The 18,901-nt window shown below is 32.9% G+C and overlaps 3 protein-coding genes across 3 annotated transcripts; all 3 read left to right on the top strand.

Moving 5' to 3' along the window:
- Nucleotides 1-4,395: 4,395 nt before the first annotated feature.
- Nucleotides 4,396-5,882, top strand: LOC122597277 (F-box/LRR-repeat protein At3g59200-like). The gene is made up of 2 exons (XM_043769891.1): nucleotides 4,396-5,029; nucleotides 5,746-5,882. The coding sequence occupies exons 1-2, from the start codon at nucleotides 4,396-4,398 to the stop codon at nucleotides 5,880-5,882; spliced, it is 771 nt and encodes a 256-aa protein (XP_043625826.1).
- A 451-nt stretch (nucleotides 5,883-6,333) lies between these two features.
- On the top strand, nucleotides 6,334-8,432 carry LOC122598498 (putative FBD-associated F-box protein At3g50710). Its single transcript, XM_043771091.1, has 4 exons — nucleotides 6,334-6,518; nucleotides 6,617-6,760; nucleotides 6,854-7,113; nucleotides 8,270-8,432. Exons 1-4 carry the CDS (start codon nucleotides 6,387-6,389, stop codon nucleotides 8,274-8,276), a joined length of 543 nt encoding a protein of 180 aa, XP_043627026.1. The 5' UTR covers nucleotides 6,334-6,386; the 3' UTR covers nucleotides 8,277-8,432.
- A 6,267-nt stretch (nucleotides 8,433-14,699) lies between these two features.
- Nucleotides 14,700-16,220, top strand: LOC122597276 (FBD-associated F-box protein At5g56370-like). The gene is made up of 3 exons (XM_043769890.1): nucleotides 14,700-15,551; nucleotides 15,664-15,810; nucleotides 15,924-16,220. The coding sequence occupies exons 1-3, from the start codon at nucleotides 14,700-14,702 to the stop codon at nucleotides 16,218-16,220; spliced, it is 1,296 nt and encodes a 431-aa protein (XP_043625825.1).
- The last annotated feature ends 2,681 nt before the right edge of the window (nucleotides 16,221-18,901 follow it).

Below are 18,901 nucleotides of genomic sequence, written 5' to 3'. Positions count from 1 at the left end.
GAAATTAAGTATTATTAAGAAACCCGGAATCTATGTCTACAAAGTTGTTATAAATGTTCCAAGCTTGAAGAACTCTATGTTAGAGCAAATACGTCCCCAGTTTTTGTGATGGAAGATTTGTCATCTCTTATTTCGGTAACATTATCATCTGGCGAAGGACTTAATCCTTTATGGGTATATGTTTTTAAAGAAGTAAGTGGAGCTAAATCGCTTACATTAGATGTGCCTCGTAATGTAAGTTCTCCTTATAAAGACTCGAATGTCCTCTATTTTGTTTTCAAACTTGTTATGGTTCTCCTTTTATGCCTTTAACTATGCATTTGTTTTCAGCCGAACAGACCATCCTATACTTCGATACCTAATTTTCCGTATTTGAAGCACTTGGAGTTCAATGCCGGTTTTGCTCGGTGTGGTATGAATTGGCGATTATTTCATCAAATGCTAGAAAACTCTCCTGAGTTGGAGCATTTATGTATTACGAGAGCAAGTACCCGCGCGTTGCGGCGGTGAGATGGTGGGGTGATACCTAGGTCATAGAGTATGATATGTTATAGGAGTTAATATGTCATAGAGTATGATAGTCAAATACTTTAGCCGTACGGGCTCCGCCCTCGGATTTAAAAATTTGTCGAAAGTATATCGAATGACTTCTCTAATGAAAGAGCATGAAATTTTAAGAACACCCATACAATTTTTATAATTTATCGATGTAAGGTTTTTGAGATAAAAGATTTTGAATGAATTGGAGGAATAAATGATTTATGGAGGAGTGAAAAAAAAGATGATTGGTTGAGATTTGAAGAGAGAGAAAGAGTATTATAATTATTTTAGATAAATATAGAATAGATAGGAGAAGTATTTTGGGGAAGTACTTAAAATCAATATTGAAAATTTCAAGGTCAATGTTGAAAATCTAGGGAAAATCAACTTTATAATATAGTATAGATAATGGTACTTTAGCTGATTCTAAATCTTTGACATGTTGTATCCAGTTATGCTATGCTTTTATTTTTGTGCTCTTACGTATAACTTTTGATGTGTCCACATTTTTTGTGCTCGTACAGACGTCCAAAAGTCCTTATTCGGATACAGATTCTTGCTGGATTGAGCCGCAGTCAGTCCCGACTTGCATACTAAACCACCTTAGAACAATGAAGTTCGCAAATTTCAAGGGGGATAAATCCCATCTACGGTTTTTGGCATACTTGTTAAGGAATGCAGTGGCTTTGACGATGCTAACAATCAGCACGTGGGATAGCCTAGCTTTAGATGAAGAAATGCAGTTAAGTGCAGAGGTGTTGATGCTTCCAAGGGCGTCTAGGTACTGCGAGATTCATTTTCTTAGATGTCAGTCTCATTCTTTAGAGGAAGAAATGCAGTTGAGTGCAGGGTTAGAAGAAGGAAACTATTATTTGAATTGTGTAAGAACCTGGTTGTGTGGTTTGTTTTACATGTGTGGTCGTGTGGATTGGGTTGACAAAAGGTATTGGGGCATGGGTCAATACCTAATATTTCAAAAATGTTTTTGGCTACTAAAAATTAAGTTTGTTATTTTGCTTATTTCAGTTCTTACAATAATATCTAATGTAATGGAAATATTTTAGAAATGTTTTTAGTCTTGTTTCCTGTTGCTTTGTTCCACTTACTAAAGTTTATTGCCTTTGCGCTCATATGTTATATTGATGTACTTTATACAAAGAAAATACGTACAGTATATGTTTGCCTTCAGGTCTATCCATGCCGAAAGTCATGTGTTTTAACCTGCACGTATGTGTTTAATATGTTTTACAACCCGATTGACCCATCCATTTTGTTTTCTCTTAAAACTGGGAACCTTTTGGAAGTGTCACGGACGATTGAACTGCAGCAAAACTGGCTGTGTCACCTACTCAATAATACATGTCAAATAACCACCCGGGCCTGTTTCAACTAATCGACTGTCGTAATGTTGTGTAAGTAGCTTGTCAGTTTGTCTTTCTTAACTACCTAGTACTTGATCATTATTGTTTCTTTTATCGATCCCATTGTGAATCGTCTGTGCATCTGAGTGGACTTTGTGCAATTTATGGATTCATTTCATATATTGTTATTGTTAATTGTTATATTTACCAGTAGGGTAAAGCTAAACATGTTCGAACAAAGAGATCAATGAATTAGTCTGTCACAAAGCTTCACTTCATCACTTTGATGATATATACGTTTAGATAGCTTGAAATACCTTCTGTCGAGCTTGAGTTGAGATTGGAATCACTAGAACATCACCATCCATGATCCATCTTCCATTTATCATATTTTACTAATACATTAAGAAAGCATAAACACATTATTCTAAACACTTTTTAAAATACTTATTTTATATTGCCCGGTCTGTTAGATACAATTGTACTAATAGAAAAGATACTCTTATTATTTGTCCAATTATTGGAAAAGTAAAAATAATATTATTTTTAAATGACAAATCCAGCTCCGACTGTTGAGTTTAAGATTTATATCCTTATCAAATTGTAACTACTAGTATTATTTGAGTGAATTGTAGGTGTATGTTGTTGGTGCTAATTTAATAGTATAATTTTTATATATTGAATACACAAATCTGGCTATATATTGAACCAAACGATTAATCCATTTTTTACAATATTGTCAAACAAATAGGGTATTTGTTTAAATTTTAAGTTTCAACTTTTATGGCGCATTTGGTTCTCATAATGTTTTTGGAATGAATGAAATCTGATGGAGTGAAACGGATTCTGAAGAAATGAAATTTAATTCTATAGTGTGTTTGGTTGCCTAAAAATGGAATGAAATTTAATTCCTTCCGTCTGTTTGGTTTGTAAATCTATCAACGGTATTGGAATGGAATTTTGATAAAAGACCAAAATACCCTTATATGTATTTTAATAAAAAAAAATTAATTTTTCTGTTTTTATGTAAAAACATAATATTATATACCAAATATAAAACACAAAAGACATTCATGAAAATGAGCATGCATAAAAGACACATTATTGTTAACAAAGAAACTAAACTAATAAACCATTCTAATAATTAAGTTTCAAACAATTAATCAAAACCACATTATATCGATAAACTAAACTACTTGCCCACAATCACCGCCACCACCACCACCAATAATTGCCCACAATCACCGCCACCACCACTGCTAACTCTACCCGCTACCGCCGTCATTACACCGTTGCATCGCGCGGGTATCGTTTGAGTGTTTTATAAGAGTTGATTGACTATAGATTTAAAGGTGTAATTTTAATATGAAAGATATAATTCTTTATATAGATTATAGATTTAAAGGTATATTTTGGATATCCTTCTATTAGGTATTGAAGATGAGGAACTCTATAAAGCGGACCCAGTTAAAACAATATAAACTAGATCTCGTATTGCAAGCAAATGATTCACACTTTAGAAAAAGGATATAGTTTTTTTTATTAAGATTATTCATTTACTTTAAGAAATGGGGATGATAATATAAGGGTGTCGGGTATCTAAGTTTATGTGTGGAACACTTACATACAAATTTTTTAAACCATAAAACTCATGAGGCCTAAACATTTATTAATTAAAGAAAAAATAATGAAATATTATTACGTGAAAGGTTACATACCAAAATTTAGATGTCGACAACCTTAAGTCCAAACATTTATTTATTAACTAAGAAATAATAAAAAATTAGTATTCACACCTAAGTTTAACCACCGGAAAGTCTTAAATCCCCTTTTCTTGTAAGAAATATACGAGTATTTTTTTTTTTTCGCTCCAACGATAACATTAGCATGACAGTGACATTTTAATTTTAAAAACCGTTCATTTTATAAAAAAAAAAAACTACTGTGAAAAAAAACCCTAACTTTGAAAAACAACTGGTCGTACCCTCCCCCTGAGATTGTGTTCCGCCTTCTGCTACTACCAAATTACATCGCCGTTAATCTAATCTTCTCAGGTTGGTTGGTTATTTGGTTCTTAAGTTTCTTTGTTTTTACGTTTTTTGCTAATAACATTTATATATTTATAATATATTGATAGATATAGATTCATACACCTCCTGCCCTGAGGTCTAGATCAGGTTAGATTTTAGTATTTTATCACTAGCTAGGCAGGCAAACCAATTTTCACTTGACCTCCTTATTAAATCATTAATTTTATGATAACTTCATTTATATTTGTATATATTTATAAGTTACTGTATTTTTCTAATATTTTAAAACTGGGTACTCGTTTCTCACAATAATGCTACAAAATTTGTCACCTTCCAACAAAACACCCTTTTACATCTTTTTGTTTGAAAATTTTATTTAAAAAAAAAAAGAAGAAGAAGCTGACCAGTTCAACTAAAAACCAGGCTTAGTTAAACCGGTCGACCGACCAGGGAAGTGGTTCAAAATGGGTTCCAAGAACATAGATAGACTTAGCAGCTTGCCTGATGAGGTTCTTACCCACATACTCGATTTCATCCCTACCAAATCCGCCGTTCAGACCAGTATTTTGGCCAAAAGGTGGAGGCACAGTTGGAAGTATGTCACAAACCTTCAATTCGACGATATGTTCTCTTTTAGTGGTTTAGATAGCTTTACCAAGTATGTTGACCGGGTACTTGAGCTTTACAAGACAACCCATGTTAAGTCATTCCGTTTGGACTTTTCTAGTTTGTGGGTTCCAAAAGCTACTACTTTAAAGTGGATTGACGAAGCTATCAGGTTAAATGTTTCCGAGCTTGAAATACGTTCTGTTCTCCTTGATTTGCCTAGTCCGTTCGTTCGTAAGACACTTACAAAATTAACATTAGTTTGCACTCGATACTGGGATGATTGGAACATCACATATCCCGTTGATCTTCCTCTTTTGAAAACTCTTGATATCGAGGTGTATACAAATCCTAATCTTAATGCATTTAAAATTATCCCTGGCTGTCCGTTGCTTGAATATTTATCTCTAGAAGTAACAAGACACGAGGGCGATGAAGAGTACAACTTCAATATTCCTACTTTGAAGTGTTTGAAGATAAAAACGTTTAAAGGTATAAGAGTTAAAAAAATTGTACTAAATGTCCCTAATCTAGAAGAGTTCTTTGTTTATGGGTGTTTGTGGTCGAAATTTTTTTTGAAACAGTGATTTGGGGTGGGTGTTTTGTCAAACAAGTTTTCGAAAAAAAATATATTATGAAACAAGGTAAACCGGCTTTTGAAAAGCCGGGTTCAAAAAAGTTGGGTCGAACCCGGTATTTCAAAAACCGGGTTCGAAAAAGGACACCCGAAACCGGCTTTTCAAAAACCGGGTTCAGGCTTTGCAGACTGATGTGACAAGCCAATGACGAGCTACAGTGGTCGAACGCACAAACTTCAAAACCGGCTTTTCAAAAACCGGTTTCGATCCCGAATTTACCAAATGTTCAACAGAATCTAGATCTATACCTAAATCAATATGTCTATCAGCAAAAACAATAGCAATCTAATCTCAAGATCTAAATCTAAATTCAATCACGAACAACAATAACAGTACCTAAATCAATTAAAATGAGAGTTTTACAATAATTAAATACAAATGAATAGATCCAGAATATATGTATATATACACACACTAAAATGAATGAACTGATTTGGATTCAAATATGTGTGTGTATATATATACCTAAACAAGTTTCGAATCCTTTCGGAATGTTAATCGTCCAAATCACTCAGCCGACACTCGACCGTCACCATCTCATTTGCATAAATCGCTCGAATTATGTTTCAGCCACTCGACCGTCACAATCTCTGGAACAACCTCCACCCGCCGCCACAACCCAGCCGCTTTCTAGCCATGGGGAGGTGGTTATTGGTGCGACTAAGGCACCCCAACCATCATTGTTTCCAGATGCTAACTCAAAATAAGATTATGAGGTGACAAATGTTACGAGCTCTATCGAAAAGCTTAATCCTCACGAACTCATAGATGGTCTTGTTTTCTAATCATTTTTTTTTATGGTTTGTATGGATTAATTTTGAGAAAGAAGAGGATAGATGGCAGGGAAGGAAAGGGATATTATATGGGAGGCTGAATAAGAAGGGACAAAAATGTTATATATATATACAAGATTCGAAACCGGTTTTTGAAAAGCCGGTTTCGAAGTTTGTGCGATCGATCACGGTAGCTCGTCATCGGCTTGTCACATCAGTCTGCAAAGCCTGAACCCGGTTTTTGAAAAGCCGGTTTCAGGTGTCCTTTTTTGAACCCGGTTTTTGAAATACCGGGTTCGACCCAACTTTTTTGAACCCGGCTTTTCAAAAGCCGGTTTACCTTGTTTCATAATTTTTTTTTTTCGAAAACTTGTTTGACAAAACACCCTCCCCAAATCACTGTTTCAAAAAAATTTTCGTTTGTGGTCACCTGTTGTGATGGAAGATTTCCTGCCTCTGGTTTCCGTGACACTTTTATGTTCTCTTGGAGCTGAACCTGATCGGTCATGGGTTGAACTTCTAACAGCATTAAGTGCAGCAAAATCACTTACTGTGCATTCACATAGTAATGTAAGTTCTCTTTATAAACACATCAGTGAGCCAATTTCATATTCATCTTTGGATGATCCTTTTAACTATACGGTTTTTTGTCTGTTTTCTTCTTGAAGACTCCATCCAAATTACCAATGCTCAAATTTCTGAATTTGAAGCACTTTGAGTTCAGGGCTAGTCATTGCTCTCTTTCGGATTGGCTATTAATTAATCAAATTATTGAAAGCTCTTATGAGTTGGAACATTTATGTATTGAAGAGGTACTTCATGAGCTATTATTGGTTTTGTTTGCTATCTCCCAAGACTTTTCAACATTTCACGTTGATCTGTCCACCTTTTTTGTGATCATATAGGACACCAAAATTCATTATCTTCCGGAGCCTAAAGAATCTTTCTGGATTGAACCGCAGTCAGTTCCAACTTGTATGCTAAACAACCTTAGAACCATAAAGTTTGTAAATTTCAAGGGGCTGAAATCGGATATAAAGTTTATGACATACATGTTGGGTAATGCTCAAGTTTTGAAGACACTAGCAATCATTTGCGATAGCGCTCCCCTGGAAGAAGAATTTCGATTAACTGCAGAGTTGTTGAAGCTTCCAAGGGCATCCAGGTATTGTGAGATTCATTTTATTGCAAGTCGGTATAACAAGTACTTAGTTTGATGAATTGAATACGGTCTATAGTATGCAGCGATCAGTACTGTTTGGTTGCATGTATGGTTATGATTGTCGAAAGACTATTTACGTTTGGTTTGATATTACAAGAAATGTTTAAGGTGGATGAATTTAGATATCTTATTCTAAACTAAAATGCAAATATATATGTGTTGTTTTGGGTTATACTTAATGTTCTGAAGATTCACTCATGCTCAAAAATGGATACAAATGTGCCAGTCCATGATTATATTTATATTGTCTATTCTGTAATAACTTGATAATCTTTGGAATCATGTTTTTCACGTGAATTAGCTTTCAAAAAAAACTTGAAAATAATGTGTGTATGAATTCAGAGCTAACTCAGTCCAACTCATACTGTAAGTCTCCTATTTTCAGCTGAACTTGTTTCAGTTTGGAAAACCAAACTGGCTGACAGTTTGTTGTCATATTTAGCAAACTTGTGACTGTTTGGATACGTCATGGCCTGTTAAATGACTGCACTAAAATTGCCCTCTCTATAGAGTAAGCCACCAGATGTATTTAGGACCTAAACTGTTTTAAAATCATGTATGTAGTTGGTCCAGTTATCACATATTATGTATGCATTTGGCGTTGGAGCTAACACACTTTGTTTTGTATTTATACCTGAACTTGTTTGAGCTTTTTTTCTCGAGTCTGGTTGACCAATTCACTATCATATTTAAGGAACTTCGTACTTTTTGGAAGTGTCATGTACTATTGGACTGCCGTCTCTAAAGGTAACAGTGCCGGCATATCTTTATAGTTTGAAAGTAAAACCATGTTAAGTGTAGTGCGGGTACCCGTCTATTTAATAGAAATCATTTGCTATCTGTTATTTCGTAATGTAAGTTATAGTAACAAAGTTTTTATGAAGAATACACAACACTAGGGGGAATCAGAATCAGAATTTGCTCGCTGACGATCGGGGTAACATAACAGCCGGTGTTTTCGTGAAGTCATTTGGTGAAGCAATTCGAGGAACTTTGCCGAAAAGAAAGAGAGCGAGGAGGATGTGGGAGGCCCACCAATGTCATATTATTCAACTGTTAACCATAATTATATTTATTCTTTTTTCTTTTTGGTGGCCAGAATGTAACTACGGTGGAGAGAAAGAAGAAAGATATACAGTGAGAGAAATGAAGATAGAAAAATAATCTTGGAAGGCCTGTGACCAACGTAAAAGATAGGGTATATAAAAGATATGGAAAAAGGCTCATGGGAGAATAATTTGACTCCTCTAAATTATGACTTGATATTCTTATATAAATGGTATATGGGAACAAATTCTTCATATCTAAATAGATCAAATTATACTTAATATTATATATGTTTATCTAATCATTAGTTAAAGGTTCTTACATGAACCTTGCCTTATAAGATATATATATTAAAAGAAAAATTTAAATATATTGATGATTAGTTCATGATGTTTTGTTAATTTTTATTGTTATATTGTCAACTTATACATATCATTTGGTAGATCATTTTCAATTAAACAAAAGTCTATGAGATTAAACAAAAGGATACATTAACTACCATTAATTGTATTCCGATTTCTTTGTTTTTTTTTTGGTCTTCCATATCCTCTGGGTGGTAAGCAACTGTTAAAGCTAGTAAAACAAGGTTTCAAATCAAACTAATTATTTACTCATATAAAATGTAAAATGTAAAAAACCAATAACATTATCTAAAAAGCAACGGACTCAATAAACTTATGATTATACGATCATGAAAAAATAGCGGCAGGGCCCTCCATCTTTTCAGATCAATTGAATAGTTGAAATGAAGCTCCTACAATAGTTGTAGTTTATGTTATTAAAAGTGTATTTTATTTAAATTAATCTTTTTCACACCCCAAAAAGTTATATCGTTTTGTTAAAAAATTTAAAAAATTAGAAAAACCAACTTGTAAACCCATCATTGGCTACACTTGGCTATTGTAATTTATATATAATGTATAATAAGACGACTTCAAAAAGGAATTTCCTGAATTAATATTAAACATTTTCACTATAAAAGAAACAAATAAGTAAAAAAAACATTTATTTACTTGTACCATGTATCATTTAAAACATATAATAATTTAAAAACTATTGAAGTGTTGGTACAATGGTCAGGGTGTTTCCAGAGGTTTCATTTTATGGGTCATGAGTTCAAACTCTGACAAATGAGCAGCAATACATTATTCACGTGTACTTTATATCATTTACAACATAAAATTATTTGATAACCATTGAGGTCTTTGTCCAGTAGTCGGGATGTTTTTCTTATATTAAATGGAAAATTCTTATCCATTTACAGTAAAAGAGGTCCATTTAGTGTTTTTAATCTATTTCTTATAAGTATTACTTCCTCCGTCCCATTACACTTGTTTTCTTTTAAAATTTTAAAGCCACACTTTATTAACTTTGACCATAAATATTTTTATTTGTGTTATGTAATATTTGATAAAAGTTATACCAATAAAACACACATCCAAAATACTATCTATTCATATAACTTTTATCAAATATTACATAACACAATTAAAAATATTTATACTTAAAGATTCGTAAAATTTGACTTGAAAATTTTTAAAGTAGACAAGTTTAAGAGGACGGAGAGAGTATGTAATTTTCGTTTTCTTTAAATGTGATGTAATGTTTCGTCTTAATTATAAATGAAATGTTACGTTTTTATTTTTATATAGTTTGATACCTTGATGGAATGAAAAAGATGATATGAACATCGAGAATTTTGGTGAAAATAACGTCACCTTTTTGGTGAAATTTTGGGATACCGGGTGAAATGAGTTGGTAAATTTTTTATTGAATAGTAATGTAACATCTTAGATAAAGATCGAGGAATGGTGACTATCTTTTAAATTAATAGTAGAGTTAATTGCAAGAATCGTCTATGTGGTTTGCTCATTTTCGTGGTTTACATCCCTTCTCAAGAATTTTAGTGAAATTGGTCCAAAGTTCATAGATTTGTTGCACGTTACATCCTTTTAACGAATTTCATCCACTTTTAGCCGTTAAGTATCATCATGTGCCTTTCACATGAGGCTATTTTAGTCTTCTTACATCTAAAACACCCCCTCTTCTTCTTCTCTCTTTCCTTCCGGCCTATAATCTATATCTATATTTGTTATACATATACTCTCCATCTTCATTGTCAAATTACAAAACAATCATCATTAAATAGATAATATAAACTACATAAGCAGAACCTTTATTTTTCAATTTTCATCCACACATAGAAGACACATACACACACATCTAAAGAGAAAAAAAAAGAGTGTGCTATGTACTAAAACATACCTGTGAGAAGGCTTTATACACAACCTTTAATCACATGTGCACTCTTTCTTACAATGTAACCACTTACACTGTGTTCTCGAGTTTTTTTTACAGGAAAGGGAAAGAAGAGAAGAGAGGTGAATGAAAGAGAAGGGGTGAATTTTCCTTCCTTCCAAATCATCCCAAAAGTGAAAGGAAAAAATTATAACCAAAATGTATTGATTTCTCCTTCCAACTCCTTTCCTTTCTTTTCTCTTCTTCTCTTTAATAAAACTCAAGAACACAAATATTTTTAAAAACCTTCATGTTCCCTTCCTTTCTCTTCAAACAAAAACTCAAGAACACAGCATTAAACTTGATGACAACTATAAGACTATTTATGAACAATTGTTGGGTGTAAAACCCATATCCCACATTGGAAAAAAAATAAACTTTAAGCATGTATATAAGGTTGTGGCCTACTCCCTTTATCACCATGTGGTTTTAGAGTGAACCCCATTGGGCTTATATTGGGCTTGATGAGTTGGGAATTTAATTCTTACAATTGGTATCAGAGCCTGATTTGGCTAAGTGTTAATGTGGATGGTTCCCCGGTTAGACCCGATTCAACAGTATTAGTGGATCTCGGTATGCCTTGTACCGAAAGGAAGCTAGTAAAAGGTAGTGTGTTCTGATGGTAAATGTCGGCGATACAGAAAAGGTGGGATCATGGAGTATAGTTGAAAGGGAGGCCCAATGCGGAATTTGGGTTTGAGGGGAGGATTGTTGAATGTAAAACCCATATTCCACATTAGAAAAAGAATAAACTCTAAGCATGTATATAAGGTTGTGAGCAACTCCCTCTATCACCATATGGTTTTAGAGTGAACTCTATTGGGCTTGATGAGTTGGAAATTTAATTCCTACAACAATCACAGAACGAATAATATCAAAGCTAACAATACCTTTATGAATAAAACATAGCAATCAGAACACACTTCATTTGATTGAAAACAAACACAAAAAACTATTTATTAGCACCATACATAGCTAAACACTCACATATGATTTTCAATAAAAATAAATAAAACTTAATAAAAAGTAATCCAATTAATAATTTTAAAATTGAACTCTACAATTATGATATTATAAGAAAAAATCTACAATCATCTATCACTACCAATTCACCATCAAACTTCCTAAAATCCAAGCAATAGAAAGTCGTTGTTCCTGTGTTGCCATTGACAACTACTCACCTGATAAACACAATTCGTTGAATTATTCTTCTTGTTATTCTTCTTCATATATAAATATAGATACATACACTATATATATATATATACATACTTACCTTCACCTTTGGAAAAAAAACCCTTTTTTTTTTTTCATTTTCGATATGGAGATATATTTTAGAAATATAGCTGTTAGATACATAGATCTATATATCAAGATATAGATATATAGATCGTAGATATAGATAATATAGATCTACATATCTTCACTGGCTGCTAGTAAATGAAAGTGATAGAGGTTAAAAATGGGTTTACTTTAAAAATCAAAATGGTGATAGAAAGAAAGAAGCAATTGTTGTTGTTACTTTAATTTATCCAAAGTTTTTGGATTTTTATTAGGTAGAAAAAAACCATTTGTGTGTACTGGTAATGTAAAAGTTTTAGGATTTCTGTTAGGTAGAAAAAAGTAAAGTTATTAATAATAGCATGAAGTTAGTTGTAACAATCATCCCTGTGGGAAGAAAGAGGAGAAAAAAGAAGGGTAGCTGGTATGGGATGGGGAAAATACGAAATTGCTCTCACATGTAGGGCACGTGACATGAGTTAACGGATAAATATTAACGTCATTAACCGCAGGGACGTAACGTGCATAAAATATGACAAGTTTGGACGTATTTGTTTAAAAATTTCGAATAGAGATGTAAATCACGAAAATGTATAAACCACGGGGACGAATCCTGCAATTAACTCTTAATAGTATTTTAATAAGTCAATCTTTATTCAACTTATAAAGATACAAACTACCTAAAATTACAGTTTTAGGATATTTGATTTTACCACAACATTGTTAATGATTAATATTAACTCTTTTACATCAATAAATATGCACTACTTGATTTCGTCACCATCATCACCCGTCGTTGTCATCATCAGCCGTCGTTGTACCGCATTATGTGGGTAATGTGCTAGTCAATGTTAAAAAAAAAAAATTTTAAAAGAAAACTTGCAAATTTCATATATATAGGTTAAGATTTTGAAGCAATGAATGAAAATAGTTTCCATATCTCAAACTGTTGCCTTGATGGCATTTTTTAGAAAAACCCCATCTTTATTAAGAAAAAAATAGTTCCCCGTCAAAATAAGCATTTACAATGAACAAGATGATTTCGAGGTTAGCCCTAATAAATAAATAAATTGCCTTTCATCATCATGGTATTGGTATATATCTGTTTCTGATCAAACTCGTCCCCGTCACAAGTTTAAATCTCCATTAATAGGTTGGTTTATGTTTCCATGTCTGTTTTGTGTTTCTACATCAATCATTAGGTTGGTTTGTTTCTATTTCTGTTTTGTGTCATCAAATATGGAGGCTTTGCTTCATTGATTGGTACATAGAGAGTGAAGAGTGATATGTACGTTTGTATATCTTTATTTCTTAGTTTAAGTTTATTTATAAATACTTTAAATAAATAAAAGACTTACCAACATGGCAACATTGTTGATCAGTTATATATACATATACTCCAATACTAATAGAAAAAATACAAATAAATATTCTTTTTTCCTTTCTTTTTTTATGAACGCAAAGTCTTTGTGTTTAGAAAAGTTTTTGCCTTTCTTTTCTACATCAATACTTGCCTACTTGGACATCCATCAGACCCCCGATAACAGTATAACCGGCAAGAATGTATTCATAATACATTTGAAGTAATTCAATTCAGTAGTACTTAATCATGATTTAATAAATAGAAATAGGCCAATTCGAAACTTTTAATAACAAAATTTGCGGGTCTATCCGTGTCCAACCCGCTTTGACCCGCACCGGTTTTGACCCATTACCCAAAACTGTCCGACCCGCCCATTTTGCGCTGCCTAGGTGTTTCTACATCAATCATTGTGTCTTCATATTTTTACAAGCCCAAGCCCTCTTTGAATATATACTAAAGATTGGTGTTTAGATCTAGGAATAAGTCAATGACACATTGCATCATGAATGTAAATATTAAGAGAGAAAAAACTTATGATGTCAAACATCTAAGATATTATACATATCTTTAGGTCTATATTTTAAGCCTATCAATCATTTTCTCTTGCTCTCTCTTTCTATATATATATATATATATATATATATATATAGGGTAAAATATCCTAGAATGTAACTAACAAAAACTAACTATAACTAGATGTCCATAGTGAGAACGGACTAAGGTTTTGGACGTTGTATGTTGACAACTTGATAAAAATGTTCAAATCATGTAACAACTAATTAATAACTTACATGATTTTGCCAAGTTGTTAACATACAATATCCATAAGTTCACGCTTACTATAGACATTTGGTTATACTTATTTACATTTTTGGGTACTTAGCCCACATATATATGTATGTATAGGAAAAGGTTCATGTAAGAACCATTTGAATTAAAAGAATCATGAAAACTTTTAGGGATTAATATCTGGAAGGGTAAGGAACTTTTACACTTACCTATTGTATGAATGTAACTTACATTTGGTGCATTGTAGGAAGAAACTTTGTAAAGTTGTTTAAATAATGTAACATTTTTACATGTACCAATCGAAAACTTGCATGTAAGAGGTCATATGGTTTGTCACGTATATACTTTTACATTATTTGAACAGTTTTACAAAGTTTCCTCCTGCAATGCACAATGTAAATTACATTAATAGAATGGTAAAAGTGTAAAAGTTCCTTACAGTACTCATGCACAGATATTAAACCCAAACTTTATAATATAAGTTGATGTTCATATGTGAATAATATAATATATGTGAACAAATTTATGAACATATGAAGTTATACCTAATATTGCCTTTGTTTATATGTAAATAATTCTCACATAAACCTTATCCTGCATGTATGTATATAACGTACAGTTGTAATTTGTCCCGTTTTGTGTTTTTTTTATGTGAATCATTTCTCTCTTCAGATTATGATTTCTAAAATGTTCATATATTCTTAGGAAACTAATTAGAAGAAGAAGCAGAAGTGGATTAATAAACAATATAATGAGTTTCAAGAACGTGGATAGACTTAGCAACATGCCCGATGAGGTCATATCACACATACTTTCTCTAATGCCTACTAAGTTTGCGGTGCGAACTAGTGTTTTATCCAAATCATGGATTCACACTTGGAAGTTCGTTACAAACCTTGTCTTTGAAGATAACCGTTGTTATCATGAGATATCTTGCTTTACTAAGTTCGTTGATCGGGTACTTGAGTGTTGTAAAGCTTCCGAAGTTAAACTTTTTAGGTTGCATTGTTCTTGGGTTCCCGGGTCGCGTGTGTGTAAGTGGATTGATGCAGCAGTGAGGTTAAATGTTTGTGAGCTTGATGTTAAGGTGATGAATCTTGTGTTGCCTCATAGCTTTTTCACTTGCAAGACGCTCACAAAATTAAGCTTACATTCTATTGATAATTCTGACGTGGGCCTTGCTGAATACAACTATCCATCATATGTCAATCTTCAGTGTCTGAAAACGATTGATATAGATGTTTACTGTAAAGCCTCTGTTACTGCGCTTAATCTTATACGTGGCTGCCCAATACTCGAAAGTTTATCACTGAGAATATTCGACCCTGACAATGAAGATTACGACTTCAGCATCCCTACTTTGAAGCATTTGAAGTTGATTATTGAGAAACTCGTATTCGGTATCAGCAAAGTTGTTCTTAATGTTCCTAAGCTTGAGGACCTCTGTTTTGGAACACACATGTCCACAGTTTTTGTGATGGAAGATTTGTCGTCTCTTGTTTCGGTAAAGTTATCAGGTTACGATGGATATTATCCTCTATGGGTTGAAGTTTTAAAAGGAGTAAGTGGAGCTAAATCGCTTACGTTGGATTTGCATTGTCATGTAAGTTCTCTTTCTAAATACAAATTAAAGACTCATAAGTCCTTATTTTAATTTCAATCTTGTTATGGTTCTCCTGTCAAGCCTTTAACTGTACATTTCTTTTCTGCTGAAGACACCATCCGATGCACGGATGCCTAATTTTCCGTATATGAAGCACTTGGAGTTCAATGCCAGTTTTTCTTGGAATGGTTTAGATTGGGCATTATTTCATAAAATACTAGAAAACTCTCCTGAGTTGGAACAGCTATGTATTATAATGGTACTTAATTTAGCTAATTCTAAATATTTGACATGTTTTTAATTATGCTATTCTTTTATTTTTGTTTTCTTACATGTCCCTTTGGGCAATCCATCTTTTTTGTGCGTAAATAGAATCCCAGAGATCACAACGATTATCGCTGGATTGAGCCGCAGTCAGTTCCGACTTGCATGCTAAAGAACCTTAGAGCAATGAAGTTTGCAAATTTCAGAGGGCAGAAATCATATCTACGGTTTTTGGCATACTTGTTGAGGAATGCAGAGTTTTTGACGATGCTAACCATCACGTGTGGTAGGATACCTTTGAAAGAGGAAATGCTATTGAGTACAGAGTTGTTGAAGCTTCCTAGGCTATCCAGGTACTGCGAGATTCATTTTCTTGGAAGTCTGTATTCTTCCATAACTAGTTAGTTTTTTGATAAGAACATTGTCTGAATTATGTAATGAGCCTGGTTTTATGGTTTGTTTTACATGTGTGGATTGGGTTGACTAAAAGTATTTGCCTATTTGGGCTTGGGTCAATACCTAAACGTTTAAGGTAAAAAAAAATTGATTTGTTGTTTGATAAGCATATCTGTTTACTTATTTACTTATTTAGTTCTTGCAGTAATATTTAGTAATGGAAATTGCCAAAAAACTGGTTACAAATGTGCCAGTAGGTGATTTTATCTTTATTTTCTATATTGTACTAATTTGATAATTGATATTATCTTTTACACTTGAATTAGAGAACAAGAAAAACTTGAAAACAATGTATTCATGCAGGAACTCCCACTCATACAATAAGTCTCTTATTTTCGCATAATATTTGTTTTCAAACCTGGTTGACAGTTTGTTGTCATATAGAAGAAACTATGGACTCTTTGGGTGTGTCATGCAGTGTTAAACGACTGTACTAAAATTACAGTCTCTATAGAGTAACTATTGTAAAATCTTGTATTTAGCTGATTGGCCAGTTCATTATCATATTTAAGAAACTTTGGACTTTTTGGAAGTGTCATGGATTATTGGACTTTTTGGCGTATCCAATGACCAATAGTTTGAACTACAGTAAAATCATGTAAAGTGTTGATCCACTTAGGATGTGCCTTATACCTTCGTCCAAGGTTCGTCCTTGGACTAGTCCTCCTTTGTACACCGCAGGGTTGGATTCATCCTTGGACTCATCCCTCCTCATTCGTCCCCCCAAAGACGAGTGATTTAAGTTTTTCTTCTTCTTCTTCTTCTTTTTTTTTTTTTTGCGAGTGTATAATTAAATAAAAGATGGGTCCAAGACTAGTTCTGTGTATAAGGTTAGATTTAGGAAGATTAGTCCTTGGATGGTTATTTGCTGATGTGGCGCTGATTAGGATTAGTCCTTCTGGGGATGAGTCCTGACATATGACAGCCTCTTAGATTCGTAACGGGTGCTGATAGAGATCCTCTAAAGTTGTTTTCAACTTCACCTATGAAGGATTAAAATCAAAGGTCAAGATTCAAATATTCAAATATGGTTTTTGAAATATGGTTTTTGAATCTTGACCTTTGATTTTAATCCAATGGTCCATATGCCAACTTTACCTATGAAGTTAGGTTTTAACTTTAGAGGATCTCAATCCGTTTTTTGTGTGATGGGTATGGTCAAGTACTGGACAATATGGAGGCCGGTTTCGGATTCTGTTTTGCAAGATTTGAATTATAAATGTGTTCTACAATTAAAGATATCATTCAAAAAACAGAAGCTATGGAACCTTGTTTCCAATACAAAACCCACTTTTCATAACATACCCACAATCACATATTCATTAAGTTAACAGCTTGAAAAATAAATTTAGTATATATGAGTCATATACTTGAAAACTCTGTAATTCCATTCAGCAGGGGCTTGAAAAATAAAATTAGTATATATGAGTCATATATAATTAATTAATTATGTTTATGGGTGAAGAAATGAGGTTTTAGGAAGTGTTAGTTCTTGACTCATGTGTACATAGTCTAATGGCGTGATCGTCCATTCGTCCAATGAATTTTGAGGGCCCTAAGCGGCAAAGCCACATACATAAAATGGACTATATATGGGTCTTTTGAAGACGTTAAAGATGATGTGTGATTGTCTTCCCCTGGAGGAAGAAATATGATTGAGTATATCCGGATACTGTAAGATTCATTTTCTTGAAAGTAGTTCCGTATATTCAATTTTGTCCAAAGATGAATTATGAAACTGGAGATTTATTCTGCGAAGGGCTCTTTAGTGTGATCTCGATTAAGACAACTTAAACTAGTTAGACCTTATGATATTCTATACTTTTCAAAAGAAAGAAGTTTACAATCTACTACTTTGCTAAAACGAAGGGATCTCACCCGTGAATAAAGTCGTATCCCCTAATTCCATGAAGACCCGAAGTACTAAAAAGTGAATGAAGGGATCCAAACTAGGGATGATGTTGTCATATCCATATCCATATAAAAAAATTTTTTATCATCCATATCTATATTCATATCATTTAAAAAAATATTATCCATCCATATTTATATCTAATAATGGATGTAATGGATAAATTGACATCCATTTTTTTAAAAGAAAATATTTTTGCAACGAAACAACTTGAAATGTACAATAAACATGGATATCCATCAATTTCTACAATTAATATGTTGTTCCAACTTCCTACAATCATAAGTAATGATTTTTTCTATATTATACAATCAAAAGTTACTAATTTCTAGCTTGTACAACCAAAAGAGATACACACTTTTGCAACCCAAAAGTCTGAAATATTGAATACGGTGACAAAAGTACCAAGAGATTACTAATAGCTTAATTTTCCGCTTGCAAGTTTTTGGTGACAACATCAACATTTCATGAACAAACCACCTCAAAAGTTACAAGTCATAAATACATTTAATAAAATAGCAAAATATATTAAACGCAGTCTATGTATCTAATAGTATAAATAAAATGACATTTAAATATATTTGGGTTAATGGATAAACTTCATGGATGACAAATTTTTATGCATATTCATTCCATTAAACATTAATATTTGCTCCATATACAATTTTATTCATCCACATACAAATAATCCATTTAATGTCATTCATATATCCATCAA

This window comes from Erigeron canadensis, chromosome 4, assembly GCF_010389155.1.
Source record: "Erigeron canadensis isolate Cc75 chromosome 4, C_canadensis_v1, whole genome shotgun sequence".
NCBI lineage: Eukaryota > Viridiplantae > Streptophyta > Magnoliopsida > Asterales > Asteraceae > Erigeron > Erigeron canadensis.
The sequence above is the reverse complement of the archived record's forward strand: the minus strand, read 5'-3'. Positions and strand labels throughout refer to the sequence as shown.

Coding starts and splice junctions, on each gene's coding strand:
- LOC122597277 (XM_043769891.1), top strand. CDS start 4,396: ATGGGTTCCAAGAACATAGATAGACTTAGCAGCTTGCCTGATGAGGTT. Junction 5,030..5,745: donor GAAGATAAAAACGTTTAAAG/GTATAAGAGTTA, acceptor ATTATGTTTCAG/CCACTCGACCGTCACAATCT.
- LOC122598498 (XM_043771091.1), top strand. CDS start 6,387: ATGGAAGATTTCCTGCCTCTGGTTTCCGTGACACTTTTATGTTCTCTT. Junction 6,519..6,616: donor CTGTGCATTCACATAGTAAT/GTAAGTTCTCTT, acceptor TTCTTCTTGAAG/ACTCCATCCAAATTACCAAT. Junction 6,761..6,853: donor AACATTTATGTATTGAAGAG/GTACTTCATGAG, acceptor GTGATCATATAG/GACACCAAAATTCATTATCT.
- LOC122597276 (XM_043769890.1), top strand. CDS start 14,700: ATGAGTTTCAAGAACGTGGATAGACTTAGCAACATGCCCGATGAGGTC. Junction 15,552..15,663: donor CGTTGGATTTGCATTGTCAT/GTAAGTTCTCTT, acceptor TTTCTGCTGAAG/ACACCATCCGATGCACGGAT. Junction 15,811..15,923: donor AACAGCTATGTATTATAATG/GTACTTAATTTA, acceptor GTGCGTAAATAG/AATCCCAGAGATCACAACGA.